The 18,273-nt window shown below is 44.0% G+C and overlaps 1 protein-coding gene across 1 annotated transcript in view; it reads right to left on the bottom strand.

Moving 5' to 3' along the window:
* LOC130479268 (golgin subfamily B member 1-like) overlaps positions 1-2,085 on the bottom strand; it is a 49,359-nt gene extending 47,274 nt beyond the window's left edge. Inside the window, exons 1-3 of the mRNA XM_056851643.1 lie at positions 1,977-2,085; positions 1,114-1,257; positions 512-658 (exon numbers count right to left, since the gene is read on the bottom strand). Coding sequence (XP_056707621.1) covers positions 512-658; positions 1,114-1,257; positions 1,977-2,021 — 336 coding nt within the window. The 5' untranslated portion in view covers positions 2,022-2,085. The remainder of the gene's footprint in view (positions 1-511; positions 659-1,113; positions 1,258-1,976) is intronic.
* Between the last annotated feature and the right edge of the window lie 16,188 nt (positions 2,086-18,273).

Genomic DNA, 18,273 nt, shown 5'->3' with positions numbered 1-18,273 from the left:
CCCCCCCAATCTTCATGGCTGTCCTGCCCCTCTCTCGCCCACTCACGCCCTTCTCACGTTCTCTCTGTATAGCTTCCCACTACCCTTTGAAGCTTGATTTTCCACACCCTCAACCTTTTCCAGTCCATTCTCCTTCTCTCCACCCCACCTCCATTTTCTCTTCTCTACCCCGCTTTCAGACGAAAAATGACAATCAAAATGGCAACCAAAATAAGCAAATGCATATGAGTGGGCTATTATATCTAAACATGGGGCACACAATCACAAAGGCAGAACCACGCTGCAAGCAAACACACTCTGGCGGTGTGATTTCTCCACAACATTGTCCACTACTGAAAAGACAACTCACAACTTAATAAGCAACTTGCCTCTTCAACAGCAATAACAAAAGCAGCAAGCAAACCATTGTGTGGGAAGCACAGATGTATGTTCCATCAACACAAACACACATATAATTAAGGTCAAAATTTTGACATTTGATGGAGCCTGAAATTTAAAAATTAAAACTCACTCGTTTTTGTTCAGGTTTTCCTTCTTCTGTTCCAGCTCCTGATAACTGCTTCCTAAGTTCCTCTAACTGTGAATTTAACGATGTTACTTTGGCTTTGTTTTGCAGCTTTAATTTGGAAATATTGGCTTCAAAGGCTTCTTTTTCTTCCTAAAGATTATTAAGAGCTTGGTTTTAACTGAAAATGCAATCTGCACATACGATTTAATTGCAGCTATTACAGACAGATCAAGACATAACTATGTGTGTGTGGGGGGAGGAACCCAATACTAGGCTAGTTTTTGCACTAAAAGAACCTCAGCTCCAAGACAGGTGGCATCAGGCCCAACATTGCATCAGAGTCACCAATTTGGAAAAGGGTAATTTTAAACCTGGGCTTATAACAGCATCTGTTCTCACTTGGGAAACATTTGCATTTTGAGTGACAACCAAATCTGGCAATTTATGGAAAGTTAAAATAAAATAAAAGGGAGATGCACCTGCTAATTATTATCACTGTTTGAGAATCCAGTTTGAAATAAGTTGTTAAGCTAGAATTTAGGAAAGAAGTTCACTGCACAGATATTTTTTAAATACATTTTCACCGCCTTGATATATACAAATACCTTTAACTGTTGCTTATTATTGCGTAGCTCATTATCCTTTTCTTTGACAAGTTCCTTGAGCTGCACCACCAGCTGTTTAGTTTGGGCCAGCTGTTCAGTCAAATCGGCCACTGACATGCTTGCTGCTTTGGAAGTCCCATGGGCCTAAAAGACATCGGAGTGAATTTATCAGCAGCAAGAAAGGTGCAAGACAAGCTCATATAATTTTAGAATGTAACTTTTTTTTTTATACTTCAATATCCACAAGAGAGCTGTGGAGAAATATTTACAGAATCTTTAGCGGAAATAGCAGATCCTATTAGGTGCTTGGAATGGACCCCTACACATATGCGAAAGCTAATGAAATACTTTTCAGCATATTGAGCCACTGCCCTAAATAATGTATGCTTTAAAACTAAAATCTAAATACTTGCACATTTTTGCCTTATGCAAATGAGCAACATTCTAGAGGTTACACATAACATTATTTCTGTGTTGCCTGATCTGATCCCTACAAGCAAGCATGCAGCAGTCAGAGTTGTGCATGTAGTTTTAAGGAAGCTGAAACCCTGTGAATCTTCTGGCTGTATGTCACATGCACACACACATATGCTCACTCTTATGTTTGAGGTTTCTTTAAAAGGCTATCATGCACAGCCCTGAATATTGGATCAGTTTTTTAAAAATTCCAAAAGATGCACAGTGAAACAGATGTGAAGTTAACTGAACACCAAATTAGACTCGGAACAGTAAGTCATCAAACATTTGAGATGTCACAGTCTCTAAAATCAATAAAATTATCATTTGTAAAGCTGAAGATATATAAATTGTAATTCACAATTCTATACAATGTAAACAAAGTCAAAGCATTTTTTTTTACTTACTCCAGATGTTGGGGCTGAATCATCACCACTGCCCCATTTCCACATAGTTTAAGATGGTCTGTGGAAGAGTATAAGGAATTTTATTACAAGCTATATTTATTTCAGGCATTTTAAACTACATTTTAAAACAAACTTATTTACAATACGGCAATAAAACAAACAATTTAACATCTGTGAAACAGCAAAACCTAAAAACCAAAGACAAACAAACTAAACGTAAGAACCCTGCTGGATCAGACCAACAATCCATATCCCACAGTGCCCAACCAGATACCCCACGAGGAGGAGGAGGAGAGCTGGGTTTTATACCCAGCTTTGCTCTACCGTGAGGAGTCTCAAAGCGGCTTATAATTGGCTTCCCTTCCCCCCAACAGGCACCTCATGAGGTAGGTGGAGCTGAGAGAGTTCAGAGACGACTGTGACTGGCCCAAGGTCACCCAATAGGCTTCATGTGGAGTGGGAAATCAAACCCAGTTCTCCAGATCAGAGACCTCCGCTCATGTGGTGAATCAAACCCAGTTTTCCAGATTAGAGTCTACCACTCTTAACCACTACACCATGCTGGCAAGGGTATGGGGCCAGGCCTCCCACGCTGTTGCCCCCAGCAACTGGTATGCAGCAGGCATTACCTCTGAACATGAAGGTTCCATTTAGCCTTCTAATAGCAGAAGGAGATAGCTTGGATCCTATGCAGTCCAAGCAGAACTGAACAAATGGTAACTTCGCCTTTCACCCTGTTCTTCTGCGGTAGTCCATGCCTCCAAAAGCTACGCTCCAAGAGCCAGTGGACTCCCCAAAAAAACCCTATGTGGAGGGGCTGCAGTGAGAGTAGGGAACTGTCAAAGAATCAGCCTCTCACTCTTCCATGACAAAAGTGCCTACCATAAGTGGAAAGGGAGCTTAGGGACCAAGCAGCAAAGTTAAAATCACTGTGAACAGTATCATCCATCAGAGCTTTTAAGAACTGAAAACGTTTTATGATCCACCAAAATAACAGTAGCAGATTTCCTTAGAAAATGTGTTCCCAAGTGAGTGCTATTACTAAAAAGAATCTACCCCATGTCGTGGCCTTCCTTAGATATGCAAAGAATAGGACTTGGGGTAGAGCGTCACAAAATGAACTAACAAAGAGCCAGCATTCCCTAAAGTATGCAGACTGATCAAAAGTTTAAAGGTCAATACCAGTTTCAGATGAGTAGCTGTGATGGTCTGCAGAAGAAGAGTAAAATTTGAAACCAGTAGCACCTTAAAAAGCAACAAGATTTCCAAGGTCTAAGCTTTTGCTCTGACCTGAATGGCCCAGGCTAGTCTGATCTGAGAAGCTAAGCAGAATCGGCCGTGGTTAGTACTTGGATGGGAAACCACCAAGGAAGTCCAAGGTTGCTATGAAGAAACAGGCAATCGCAAACCACCACTGTTCATCTCTTGCCTTGAAAACCCCACAGGGTCGCCTTAAGTCAACTGCAGCTTGATGGCGTTTTCCACCAAGTTTTCAAGAGTCAAAGCACCCTCTGTGAGATACTGGTCGAAAGGTCGAAACCAGAAGCCCTCAGTTGTGCCTGGAAGTAAGACTGTCCAGAAGCCATGACTGGTGAAAAATGCTGCAGCCAGAATTTTGACTCAGTGGTTCAATGAACTCTTGCTCATAACAACCCTCAGAATGAACCAACCATGATATTCTGAAATAAACAGATTCTGCAGAGTAGACAGAGATTAGGAGCCTACAATCTGGAGCATTACTGCACCTCCCCAAATTATAATTCTTGATTCAAGCATTGAAGAATCTAAGAATTAGGAACAGACTCATAGCTTATATTTGATTATTTTTAATGCTTTTCTCTTGTGCCACAGAACCCCTGTTTTGTAATATGTATAGAATTAACCAAGGAAGTTGAGTTTTGGAGATTATCCCTTTAGCTGTCAGCTCAGAAACAGAACACGTGCTACCAGTGTAACATCCCAGCTTCAATCCTTGGTAGCTTGTTTTTTTAAAAAAATCACAAAATAGCACAGCCACTGGAAAAAAAATGTTGGGTGGAAAACCAGGTATAAAAATCTGGGTTTCCACTGAATACCTATACAAGAGCAGAGTAGTGGTGAGCAAGTGTACCTTTCCTCCACCCGCCACATTCACCCTGTAATCCTCTCCTTCAGATTGCTTTTCTGCCAGTTTTTTTTTTGGGGGGGTGGGGTGGGGTCGATGCATCAAGAGAAAACTAGAGGTGTAGCAAGTGAAGAGAGGCAGGTATGGAAGAATTCAGCACACTCCTTCCACTAACTGTTTCAGCTCTGATAACAGAAGCCAGCTGTACTGGCCCATGTAATATCCCATCTCTTCCACTCTCCAAAGAAAAGTTTCAACAAGTCTAATTTCCCCCCCCCCCCAAAAAAAAATAAGGTGGCAAAAAATAGCAAGACACTTCATGCTTGCAGGGCGCAACATGTTGGGAAGGGGAAAGCAAAGTAGCTAGCATTGTATTTGGAAGCAAATAAGAATGGAATGAAGGGGAGCACAAGCCAACCTCAGCAAGGCAAAAAATGCATACTGTTTTTGTACATACACCTCATGTACCCTTATACCTAGATTCTAAATGAAATCACATGGAATTAAGTCCCATTGTCTTCAGTTGGGATTACCTTCTCACAATGAGCCTAATCTAGCAAGGCCTATTAAAGACTGTGAACAGATTTATATGAGTTCAGCAGGGCTTCTACTTTTCATTTGCAAGTAGCAGCTCCCTCACGTTTCACACTAAACTCCTTCAGAAACAGCACTGGAGAGCCAGCGTGGTGGAGTGGTTAAGAGCGATGGTTTGGAGCGTGGACTGTGATCTGGAGAACCGGGTGCAGTGGACGCTAATCTGGTGAACTGCATTTGTTTCCCCACTCCTACACATGAAGCCAGCTGGGTGACCTTGGGCTGGTCATACTCTCTCCGCCTCACCTACCTCACAGGGTGTCTGTTGTGGGCAGGGGGAGGTGATTGTAAGCCGGTTTGATTCTTCCTTAAGTGGTAGAGAAAGTCGGCATATAAAAACCAACTCTTCTTCTACTACTACTTAAAAAGGAAAATTAAAAGCCCCACAGAGCTTGACACACTCAGTTCTGGACTGCAGTGTCTTCTACTAAACTGTCTGTAGCCAAACAACTTGTGTATGTTTTAGTGGATATGTTAAATATAAGTTAGCAGACTGAGTAGCCCTGACTAGCTCTATCCCGTCAAAGACTGGAACCTAAGCAGAGTTGGCCAAGTTTAGTAATTAGATGGGAGACCACCAAGGAAGACTGGGGTTGCTATGTGGAGGAAGACAATGGCAAACAACCTCTGCTCATTTGTTGCCTTGAAAAGCCCATGGTCCTGGGGTAGCCGTGAGTTGGTTGCAACTTGATGGCACACCATTAATATTTAATTTTCAGGACTGACAAGTGTTACGACACAAGCTGAACAACACAGCAAGAAACTCTCGGAACACCCAGTGTAATTATATTTCTTTTAGGAGAAGAAGCTTTTAAATTAACCAAAAGTGGACAGGTGCTCTAGACTTTTTATTTGATTTTATGTCACTCTTTTCCAAAAAGCTGAGGGAAGCTTGCAACATATTTTCTCCCCCGTCCCCCAGCTGATCCTCACAACTAGCCCATGAGATAGACCAGTGATCTTTAATGTGAGACCTACCAGCGTGTTCCCTAGCTCCCACTTCCTTCTTCTTCAAAGCATCTCTCCCCAAAATCCTTACTGGAGCAGAAAGTGCTTCAGAAGAGGACAGAAAGAGCAACTTTATTTCTTTAGGCATGTTTTCTACATACACAACACATGGCAGAATAGACTCGTGTGTGGCCATCGCACACTCACAGCCAGTCCCAGAACCTGTGACAATGTAGACACATATTTGATGCTTGCACACATTCCTATACTGAAGTGCTACTGTTACAAGAAAGTCATCATATTTAAAGCAACACAAAGCATGTTAACACAACACATAAGGCTGCAGAGAGCTACACTCTTTTCAAAGCAAATTTTATCTCCACATTCTAGGCTCAGCGCATATATATTCAGGTAAATAAATAATTTTAGTTGGTTATTCATAGCCACTAGAATAATTTTGCTCCTATCATCACACATGCATTCAACACATCCCCAATTTTGCTAGGCCCTGTATGGATATTAATTTTATTTTAAACAGTTGTATATACAAAAGCACAGTCCAATTAATACACGGCATTACCCACAGCACTAGGTATTTTTCTTACATGTTGCATATTCATAGCTTTCCAAACAGAGTTACTTTTCCTTGACAGTAGACAGCACTGAACTCGATGGTAATTACTTGTGATAGGAACAAGACAGGAACACAAGTTCCATAAGTATCCAGCTAAAGACAAATTCTGACATATCAAAAAGAAAGAAGTTTTGAAAATGAAGAACCAAGGTTGGTACTTGCAGACAGAATAAAGAAAAGACAGGATAATCATAGAATCATAGTTGGAAGGGACCTCCCAAGTCATCTAGTCCAACTCACTGCACAATGCAGGAAATTCACAACTATCTCCCCCCACACCCCCAGTGACCCCTCCTCCATGCCCAGAAGATGGGGGGGACCCTCCAGTATCCCTGGCCAATCTTGCCTGGATTGAAATTACCTCTTGACCCCAAAGTGGTGATTAGCATCTTCCTGCTTTCCCTCTCATGACCTGCCAAAATTCACAGAATCAGCATTCCTGCCAGATGGCCATATAGCCTTGCTTAAATTTGGCATGTTGGTTTTTGAAGCAATTAAAATTAAAAGTTCATGATTTAAAGACTTTTACTTTTGATTTCCTAATAGTTTCTTGTCATTAGTTTTTTTAAAAATCTTTCTACTACTGTTGAAGGTATACAGCTCAAGCACAGAAACAGTTTTTCCCACCTCATGTCACATCCACAGTTAACTCAATGGATTATTATACAGATGCTTCAATTTCCAGAAAACTGACAAGATTGACAGCATTTGATTAACCAAAGAAAAGTGGAGAGGACTGATTTTAGGAAAAGAATGCACGAGCACAGAGATGTATTTTTAATTTTTGTTCCTTTTTGTGCATCTCATATTCCTTTGCAGATTGCTGGGAATAAAGCCTTAGAACTATTTATAATACTCAAGTCTATGCATGCCATTTAAAAGCAAGAATCCACAGATGGGCCTTGCTTCACTGTGACCTCCATAATCTACAAAGCAACTGTCTCCCAACTATAAATCCCTCTTTAAAACTCATCTGCTTCAACAGTGAAAGAAACAAAAAGAATGAAGGACATCTGCTGTTATTCTCTCTATCTGAACGACTGAGATTGTACCTTATATGGATTTGCTTTGATTCCTGTGCATTTTTTAAAAAGCCAAAGTTTACGTTATATTCTTTTCCCAAAGCAAATTATACCTGCATACTGGTTCGTAAACATTCATTTACATGAAGGAACCACTTCGCTCCAGTTTCTCTTTTACATGCGGAGGCAAAGTACACGTAACCATGTTTATGAAAAAATTCTTAAGGGACTCTAGTCACACAAAAACAATTATTCTTGCGGACCAAACCCAGACTCTCATACCCTGTTCCTCTTCCCCATTGTTCTGAACTAGGACATGGGACAAAACTGCCTGGATTTCAGCCTGGATGGTTGAACACATGAAGCTGCCTTATACTGAATCAGACCCTTAGTCCATCAAAGTCAGAATTGTCTACTCAGACCGGCAGCGGCTCTCCAGGGTCTCAGGCAGAGGTCTTTCACATCACCTACTTGCCTAGTCCCTTTAACTGGAGATGCCGGGGATTGAACCTGGGAACTTCTGCATGCCAAGAAGATGCTCTATCACTGAGCCACGACCCCTTCCCTGGTTTCCACCTCTTTCCCAGTAACAAGGTTGCCCAAATGTGTAATGCAAATGAAAGTCCCAAATTAGCCTTCTCCCTACCCCCAGCACTAGCTACAACTGCTGTCAGAGACAGGCCCCTGCATGGCATGGCAAGCAATCCTAAACAGTTCCCAAGGAGTCAGCCCCACTGAGCACAGTGGTCCTTACTACTGTGTAGGCATGCCGATGATCCCACTGCCACTGGTTCGTCTACTTCCCAAGCCTTATAATTTGCGACGGAGCAGTCTTATTCCACAGATCCTTGAGTGACAGCTGGCTGGCAATCCTCGCTTGGGATGATTGCCCACCAGCGCACTGGCCCCGTCCAAATAAACACAGATGTGCCCTGATGGTTCGAGTGCACTCTTTCCCCACAGAGCTGGACCAGGCACGGGCTAGAGAAACGAAGACCTCTACGCAAGTGCCCATCTCAGCGGGACTCTCCGCGGAGGCCTCGGCTCCGAAACGGCAAAAGGCTGGCGGAGATAGGGTTGCCAGCTCTGGGTTGGGAAATACCTGGAGATTTTGGGGGCGGAGCCTGAGGAAGGCGGGGTTTGGGGGGGAGACTTCAATGCCATAGAGTCCAATTGCCAAAGCGGCCATTTTCTCCAGGGGAACTGACCTCTATCGGCTGGAGATCAGTTGCAATAGCAGGAGATCTCCAGCCACCACCTGGAGGTTATCAATAAACAACAGCATGTGGCTCTGAAATTACAAGTAACTCAAATACAATGATATAAGATGCTACAATCTTCATTCATATAATACTCATCAATGAATCAAAACATTTTATAGTCATAAACATTCATAAACAGAAAACAAAGCGTCCCGATAGGAATTAAATGTTCATTCCAAGTTCCAAAGGAATTAAAGTGCATTCCTGAATGAAAACAACAATTCTAGGTCTGACCAGACCGTTCCAACATAAACAAAATAAACAATATATATAAAAAATTCTTAGTAAGAAGTTCCCCACGACAAAAATCCTCTCCAGGGGAAGAAGCAAAAAATGAATAAATAATGCAGATGTCAGAAAATAATAAGACGACACTTCCAGATAAGCGGTCGCTTCGCCTGGTCGGCTTCTTCAGTTGTACTTCATATGAATTGATTTCTTTTATGAAGTTGGGCAAATTGTCTCTGTTAAAAATTCATGTAACCCTTTAAATCACTGGTTCCCAACCGGGGGTCCGTGGACCTCCAGGGGTCCGCGAGAACTAAATTAAGGTCCGCGAAACAAAGTTATAAACCCATAATAAATTAATATTTTCAATTAAAAGTTCTCTACTATAAAAATACATTCAAATATTATTCTAAGTTTAATGTTTAACTAACAGTGATGATTAAAGTTTATTTTCAAATTCTCGGAATTTTTATTTTGAACCTTGGGGTCCCTGCACCGAACAAAAAAGTCCTAGTGGTCCCTGGTCAAAAAAAGGTTGGGAACCACTGCTTTAAATGACGTATATTGGCAACCCTAGGCGGGGACGGGTCGAGGCCTAGGTGCCCCTTTTAAGGGGCGGTGCTTAAAGCAGGTAACACTTCCGGTTTGGACAATGGGCGACCTCCCCTGCCTGCCTCTCTGAAGGAAGCCGGGGGAGCGGGTGAGGGGCGGCCGCCGCCTCCCTTCACTTACCTGCCCGGACAGGGCGCCTGGCCCCGCTCAGCCCTCAGGGAGAGGGGCCGGGGGAGGGACTCCTGCGCGGAGGCCGCTCCCTACAGGCCGCGTCTGCGGCTCTTCCTCGGCCCGGTCCAGGCAGCCCATAGGCCCGCCGGGACCGTCATCCCGACCTCAGCGACGCGGCTGCCGGAGCGGAGGTGCGCCGCGGCGACGGCGAGCGACGCAGGCCCCGCGCACGTCGGCGCGCGCGCAACCCCGAGCGGAGCCAATGGCGAGCGAGTGGAGCAGCTGGGCCCGCCCCCTTCTCTCTTCTCCTGCTGCTTGTGCAGCCGCACGTTTCCACCCACCTGCGGAACGAGCGGCCCCTGGTGGCCCTGAGGGCTCATTGCAACCCGGGGGCGGAGGTGGGTCTCCCGGTTTGCTTTCTGAGCATACAACCTTGGGGCTGTTTCCCGCAGGACGGCGTGGGGAATTGGAAGAGGGGTGGTGGAAACGGGGTCGACTTTTTATTCTCTCTTATCTGGAGAACCGGGTTGGATCCCCCGGTTCTCCACAGGAAGCCAGCTGGGTGACCTTGGGCTAGTCACACTCTCTCAGCCCCATCTACCTCACAAGGTATCTGTTGTGGGAAAGGGGAAAGGATTGTAAGCCGGGTTGGTTCTTCCTTAAGTGGTAGAGATTTCATTGTATATCACATGCACACACACATATGCGTAGGGGAAGTTAATACTTCCTTTAATTTTTTCTTGACTATATATAAATACTTTTTATTGGTTCCTATTTGTTCTTAGTTTTATTGAGTACTTTAATGGTTATCAATAGCACCATTTTGAGAATAATTTTTGATTTAATCCCTTTCTTATACCTTTTATTAATTTTATGTTAAGCATTGATTTAATGATGTTAGATAGGATAAGAGTATGTCAATTAAAATAGTAAAGGGATTAGCCCCGTTAGCAAAAGTTTATACAATTTATTTTTAGGCGGGAGAGGGGGAAGTCAATTTATGGTTAATTCAGAAATTTTGAGTGTGTGTTTTTTTTAGTATTATTAGTATTGGATATTGTTTTATATGTTAACATGTCAAATTAAGAAAATAAAAAAATATTATTAAAAAAAAGTGGTAGAGATTTGTCGGCCTATAAAAACCGCCTCTTCTTTTTGCAAAGCCTGTCCCGGCGGTTGCGGCCGAGGCAACCGAGGGTTAGGGTCCGTATCGTGGCACAAGGCTCTGTGCGTTGCATGTTGAACTATGAGAAAACAACATTCCCAGCCACAAACAAGAGCAAGGGCAAGCTGTTCTTCAGTGAACTGAAATTCATAACCATAACCCCCAGGCAGAGAGGGCAGCAGAACCGCCTCTCCTACAGGAAGAGTGGGCCAGGTAGGAGAAGATACCCCACTCTTGTCTATGGCTGTTGCAGCACTAGGTGTTCCCAGCAATGTATTAAGAGTTTGAAAATGTTATAAAAAACATCGCTTTAAAAGGGTTTTTGGATGCCACGGCTAAAAAATGGTTGGAAGACGTCTTCACAGCTAAAGGGGCCAAACAAAGTGCGAACAGTATTTTTAATAACATTTTCAAACTCTTAATACATCACTGGGAATACCTAGTGCGGTAACAGCCGTAGTGCTTCTCAATGCAAAACTACGGCACCCAGCTGTCTAACTTTTATGAAGAGCGTCCGTGGGAGTGAGTGATTTGGAAGGAGACCGGGGTGCTGGGCAAGGGGTTAACACACCCGCGCCCCCTTCCAATGTTCAATGCCCCCTTTCCCCTTCTGGGAAAGAGCGTCTTTAAGAGAACATTTTACATCAGTACAAGGCCGCAGGGGAAGAATTACTCCTCCCTGTTCTAGACGAGCCCTGTGGTCCCGTCCTGACCCCAAATGCCCCCTCCCCTTCTTCTATTCAGAAAGGTTAAACTTTAAAGGTTTTCTATTCGCAAAGGTTTGGGCCTCAGATAGGGTTACCAACTGCCAAGTAGTAGCAGGAGATCTGCTAATTCGACTGATCTCCAGCTGATAGAGATCAGATCATCTGGAGAAAAATGTCAATTGAACTCTATGGCATTGAAGCCCCTCCCCAAACCCCGCCCTCCTTAGGCTCCACCCCAAAAATCTCTCTCCAGTGGCGAAGAGGGACCTGGCAACCCTAGCCTCAGAGCAGGTAAGCCTGGTTAATGTGTCTACAAGAACAAAGATGTCTGTACAATAAAGAGAATGGTGTATAAACAATACCTCAAGAATTTAGAACTGTTATATTAAAATAATTGTACATTATATTTTTAGGGCTTGGGTTTCTCAGTATTCAGGATAGGACCATGCATGTGCAAACTTCCGTCCTCAAAAAATAAAAACTAGAGTTTCTGATGCAAAAGTCTATTAATTCAGGCATCAGTCAAATTACATTTGACAATACCAAAAATATACACTTCTATATTCTACGGGAATTATTATTTTGTATAGGATAACCACTTTTCTTTCATTTTGCTTGCGCTATTCTGAGTTGGGAAAGGTGACAGGAAGACTGTACAATATTGCTGTGTGTGTGTGCCATCAAGTCACAGCTGACTTATGGCCACCCCATAGGGTTTTCAAGGTGAGACGTTTGGCGGTGTTATGCCATCGCCAGCCACCCATGGGATGAGAGAGTTCTGAGAGAACTGACTGACCCAAGGTCACCCAGCAGGCTTCATGTGGACTAGTGGGGAATCAAACCCAGTTCTTCAGATTAGCGCCCACCACTCTTAACCACTACACCACGCTGGCTCTCACACTGCCATGCATAGGTAAATTAACAGTGTTGCTTCTTTAAATTAGAGGCGCTCAACAATTTGGAGTTAAATTGGAGGGGCTCAACAATTTGAAAATTTTGGCTCTTTATAGTATTATCTGGAGTTGGGCTGGTGCATATGAGTTCAATTATGTATAAAATTATATAAGCATTTATATATAACATTATAAATCTTGAAGGGTGCTGTTATTGGATAAGGAATGTCCCAACACCAGGCTCTCTTCTGCAGGTGTTGGGGATTTTTTTATAGCATTACCACTAGAGGTCCTCTCAACCTACTAAAAGCCATCTTTAAGGAATAATGAGACAAAGCTCATTTCCCCCCCACAAAAAAAAATTAAGTATCACAAAGAGTAGTGTTCAAAGGAAGGCTCATGTAAGAGGTCTGACATATGCATCCTCCCCTCCATTTTCAGAACAACCTAAGACACACAATCTGTTTACCTCCCATAAATGTATCTTTTTTTTACTAGCCACACTGAGAGAAAGGAAGGGAGAATGATTTCTAAAACGCGAATGACTCTGCTCAAGCTTTGGTTACGGCCACTCAAAGAAAACCATCCTGTGCACACTGAGCAGTGCTCTTCATTTGCCCCATGTGTCCGAGTAACTAGAAACAGGTTCCAGAACTGAGCACTGGTGAGCCCCATACAAGGCAAGCCTAAGGAGTGATCTGGGGATAGCAGTAGCAGCGTATGTTTATGAACTTCAGTTCTCTGCAGAACAGCTCTTATGTTTGTGGTTGGGAATATTGTCTTCTCATAGTTCAACATGCACACTGCTCGGCCATTACTGTTGGATACATGGCTATACAATACTTTGCACTCTTCTTTCTCCAAGTAGTGAGAAATTCAGCATACGCAATTACGAGCAGAAGTTCTTTTGGAAGACAGCACTGGAGATTTGGGCTCCGTTTATTTACAATTTCATGAGTTTAGCAGGCATGGTAGAAGCAAACACTAGCATACAGTGACCCTCCAGAAATGAAAGCAGAGCTGAGTCTGTGCACAGCGGAATTCTGTAGTTTGGCTGCTTGAGCAGTAAGTGCAAACTTAGGCTTGTTATTTAGAAAAGAAATAGAAGTTCTTTATTGTGAGAACTCCCTATTAGATAGGAAACACAGACTTCTAGCTAGCTATCCAAGCTAGGATAGAGAGAGATTGTAGAACACATGTCCAGCCCTCATGGTGGACAAAGAGAGAGTGAGAAGGAGAGTGCCCAGAAGGAAGGAACCTCCAAGTGTAGCATTCTGGGTAACAAAGGAACAGCAAAAGGAGTGGACAAAGGAAAGGTCAGGGAGCATCCTGGCTAGTGCATGCGCCACTGTCCAACATGTAGCCCCTCACGCCACACCTACAGAAGCTGCGGGTAAGCAGCGGTGGCATCTCAACGACCACACCTGGAGCCAACAGCAGCTGGCTCCAACACACACGAGTGGCACACCCCCTCCCTCCCCCGGGCACTCCTTCCCCCAGCTCTGTGCCTGCTGGCTGGCTTCCTCAATCTAATTAGGGCAAAGTAGGAAGTAGGCAACACTAAAATGCATCTAATTCATATTTAACACTGCACCTTCTTAGATTAAAGTTTGGTGGGGAGGGGGAATTAGCACATTCATTTTAAACACCTATTTTATGCCATTTTCTTTGCATGTCTCCATATCCATGAGATAAACAGTTACAGGGGACAGAAAGTGACATCATAATCTGAAGACTTTGCATTAGAGGGACATATATACCTAAGCTCTTGGCTTTCATTTTAGTGAAAATAGAGGGAGGGGTCTGAAGGATAGTTGTAGAGGAACCCTCCGGATAACCAGCTCCCAGTACGAGCAAAAAAAAGAAACAGGAGCAACAATTTAAAAAACAGATGGGCTTCTTCCAGATGTCAAGGCAACCCAAGTGTTCCTTGTCTTTGAAAGAGCCCCAAAGATGGCCATTTCCACACAAGTTATCTGCCTGGGGTTCATTGCCGTTGGGGTGGGTTTTATTTATTTGTTTATTGGGATATTTCTATGCTGCCGCTTCAAAGTCCTATTCGAGATGGCTTACAATTAAAACAATGTCACAACGTTAAAAACAAGCCATTAGACAGTATCAAAACAGTCCATAAAACAGAGACAGACCATTAAAAACCTGGTGAGATAAAACCATTAATTAAAAAACTGAGTAAAAAGATGTATTGGCATCTAGAAGAAAATAACGTATGCACCAGGCAACCCCCAAGAGGAAGGGTATTCTGGAAGTGAGGTGCCACCACAGAAAACACCGTCTTTTGTTCCTGCTTTGTCATAGCACCATAGGATATTTGTGCACCTGCCCGAGGTTCCCTCGCTTTTTTCCAATCTTTCTCAAACCTGCTTTGCTGCGAAGTTTTGGGAATGATTGTGGTAAACCCGAGATGGCTGCTATGTGGGTGGGACAGTTCATGTTCCAGAAAAAAATGGAACAGGTTTAGGCTAAAGCTGTCAAGTCCTTATCAGGACCTCCTGGAAATTCTAATGTGGATGATGGCACTCACCACACTCCACACAAAGGTCTGAACTGCTTTCAGGGCTAATAAGACAATAGCCTTAGAAGTATAAATGGTCTGACGTGCCACAGTTCCTCCTACTGCTTTGCATAGGAATTACATTATATTAACAGTATAAAAGAGCAAGAGTCCAGAACCACCTTAAAGATTAACAAAATTTCTGGCAGGGTATGAGCTTTCGTGAGCCACAGCTCACTTCTTCAGAAGATGTGAGCTGTGGCTCATGAAAGCTCATACCCTGCCAGAAATTGTGTTAGTCTTTAAGGTGCTTCTGGACTCTTGCTCTTTTCTTCTGCTAGTGACAGACTAACACAGCTACCCATCATGATCTTCATTATATTAAAAGAGTTGCCAGGGCTCACTCCTAGCTAGAAGCTGCCAGAATCAGGATGGCCTTCCACCTAATCTTACTGAGGTTACTCAGAAGAAAAATGCTCTTGAGAAATAGGAACATGGTATTCCATTATATGTGCTGAGAAGAGTGGTCCTGGCTCTGTCATTGTGGGCCTCATTCCGCAACCAAGGGAGGGGGTGCTTGTCTGACATGGAGAAATGTAGTGGGATGCACTTTTCAGGCTGACCACCTGGATAACTATTACATGAGAAGGAGTAGGGGGAACAAGCTCACCTTTTCTGTGCACCCCCTTACTACCCACTCTGATTATCAGCCCTTTAAGAACTAACAGTAGCATCTGTTGGACAGAGAAAAAGGGCTCTGGAAAGGTCTGAGCTAGCCATGCAGCCAGCAACAGTGTTTACAAATTACACCTCATAATAAACATTTGCATGAACATGAACCTGTTTTCTGTACAGCTTTAATGCTTAAGCTCCACCCAGTGAGTCTATTTGCCAAATTATATTGTTCTACTTCTAGAAATAGTTCTGCAACTGAGCGATTCTTGTTAGTCCTGTTTGAACAAGCTCTTCTTGTCTAGATAGCATTGCTAACAGCTGAAGTATTTGCAAGGAGGCGTAACCCTCTCTTTCACATGAGTGTTCATCCTTTCCAAAAGTTCACAAGATAAGTTATTTTCCAGTCTTGTGTTACAGAACTAATCATTGTATGACAGCAAGAATAATCTACAGAACAAATCACATTCAGCGGGGGCGGGGGAATGGGTGAAGAAAACCAGCTTTTTTAGGAAGCAGGATATTTTTGTACTTCTCTTGTCTATTTGGGTACGAAAGACTGGAAAATAATTTTTTATCTTGTGGCATCTTGGAAAGGATGGCAGTCATGGCGAGCAGAGGGTTAAATTTGTTTGCTAGTATAGTAGTCCAGCTGCATAAAAGTTTACTCAAACCAGACATTTCCAGAAATCTCTCAGCGGCAGAACTGAGTTGATAGTAAGACCCTCTGAGTTTAGCATAGGGTTGCCAGGTTCCTCTGCGACTAGTTTTTGGGGCGAAGCTTGAGGAGGACGGGGTTTGGGGAGGGGAGGGACCTCAATGCCATAGAGTCCAATTGCCAAAGCGGCCATTTTCTCTAGGCGAACTGATCTCTATTGGCTGGAAATCAGTTGTAATAGCAGGAGATCTCCAGCTAGTACCTGGAGCTGGCAACCCTAGTTTAGCAGGATGTACTAGAAAGCATGTGTAGGAGGATTACAGCCTTTCCATGCAATCATGAAAGGGGGGCGAATGGCCATAAGAGCTTGTGTGACCCATATACCGATGTCTGTGCCATTTGCGCTGTGCAAACTGGCATGGACACCGGCGTAGGATGAGTTATGCCGACCTCCCTGGACTGCAGTGGCAGTGCAGGTCTTGGATGCTGGCATGGCCTCCCACCGGCATTTCCCCAGCATATCTCTGCGCACCAGCATCCTAGGAGGTGTTCCTGCAGCGTTCCCTGGGTCGGGGCTGCCATTAGGCAGCATCCTAACCTCTTTTGCCTCGGGAACTCCCCGATTTTTTTATTTGAAGTGCCTTTCATTTTCTTTTTTCCAACCGGGAAGCCTCTCTGGAGGCAATGCGCCTGCGCCACTCTCAGCCGCTGCCTAACTGCCCCCGTTTCAGGAATGGACTGCCCACTTCGAAGGACATTCACATGGCAAGAGGAGTAATAAGAGAGCTGACTGAATTTGAAAAGGTGATAACGCAGCAAAAAGAACATTTATTAGGATGAATTTACAAGCTATTGTTTTAATCTAACACAGAAACTGAACAAGTTAAAACTTGTATGGTTAGATGGATGCAAAACTTTGAGGAAGAAATATCTCTTCAGCAGTGGGAAATTTTTTGGACAAAAAACATTTTTTTAAATAAAACATTTTTTAGATAAAACATTTACAGCCAGCCAAACATTAAGAGAAAATTGGTGTAAGATGTTTTATCGGTGTATATTACTCCAAAGAATATCGAGAAGATGGACAAGAACTATAAAGGAAAATGTTGGAAAAGTAAAGAGATGGACAGTACTTTTTATCATATGTGGTGGGCATGCAAAAAAGACAAATGCCGCAAGGTGCAATCCTTTCCCCTATGTTGCTTAACATCTATATGCGCCCTCTTGCCCAGCTTGTCAGAAGCTTCGGGCTGGGGTGTCATCAGTATGCTGATGACACCCAACTTTATCTATTGATGGACGGTCATCCAGACTCCGCCCCAGACGTACTGGCTAGGTACTTGGATGCAATGACTGAATGGTTGGCTCAACTGGGGCTGCTTGGAGGTGGGGTGCCGACTCCCAGCTCTTGGCAGCGTGCAGTTGACACCTACGCCCATGGTCACGAGCCTGGGTGTGACCTTCGATGTCTCCTTGTCAATGGAGGCATAGGTCACAGCTGTGGCCCAGACGGCTTTTTACCATCTCCGCCGGGCCCGGCAGTTGGTGCACTACCTCTCCCGCCCCAACTTAGCTACGGTGATCCATGCGACAGTCACCTCCAGGCTAGATTGCTGTAGTTCACTTTACGTAGGGCTGCCCTTGAGGCTGGCCCCGGAAGCTCCAGCTGGTACAAAATGCCGTGGCGAGGCTTCTTACGGTGACCTCATCGCAGGCACATGTTATGCCAGTGCTCTACCAGTTGCACTGGCTCTAGCTGGAGTATGGGATCAGATTCAAGGTGCTGGTTATGACCTTTAAAGCTTTACATGGTCTGGGACTTTCATATCTGCAGGACCGCCTCTCCTGGTATGTTCCCCAGAGAACTCTGCGAACATCAAATGCCAACCTTCTGGTGATCCCCAGCCCGCAGAGTGTCTGGCTGGCCTCGACCAGGGCCAGGGCTTTTTCTGCCCTAGCCCCTGCCTGGTGGAATGAGACCAAGACCTATGGGACCTTGGAGAGTTCCACAGGGCCTGCAAGACAGAGTTATTCCACCAGGCTTACGGTTAAGGCCAGCTATGGTTCCTTTTTCTACAAATGCTGGCCTCCCCAACCCTCCACTACTATTTTCCCCCTTTTATCACCTATGGAGGCCTATCCAGCCCCTGTGCTAGGCCAGGTCATCTCGGGTTA

The sequence above is a fragment of the Euleptes europaea genome, chromosome 6 (assembly GCF_029931775.1).
Source record: "Euleptes europaea isolate rEulEur1 chromosome 6, rEulEur1.hap1, whole genome shotgun sequence".
Taxonomy (NCBI): Eukaryota; Metazoa; Chordata; class Lepidosauria; order Squamata; family Sphaerodactylidae; genus Euleptes; species Euleptes europaea.
Note: the sequence above shows the minus strand (reverse complement) of the source record. Positions and strands in the feature narration are given on the sequence as shown.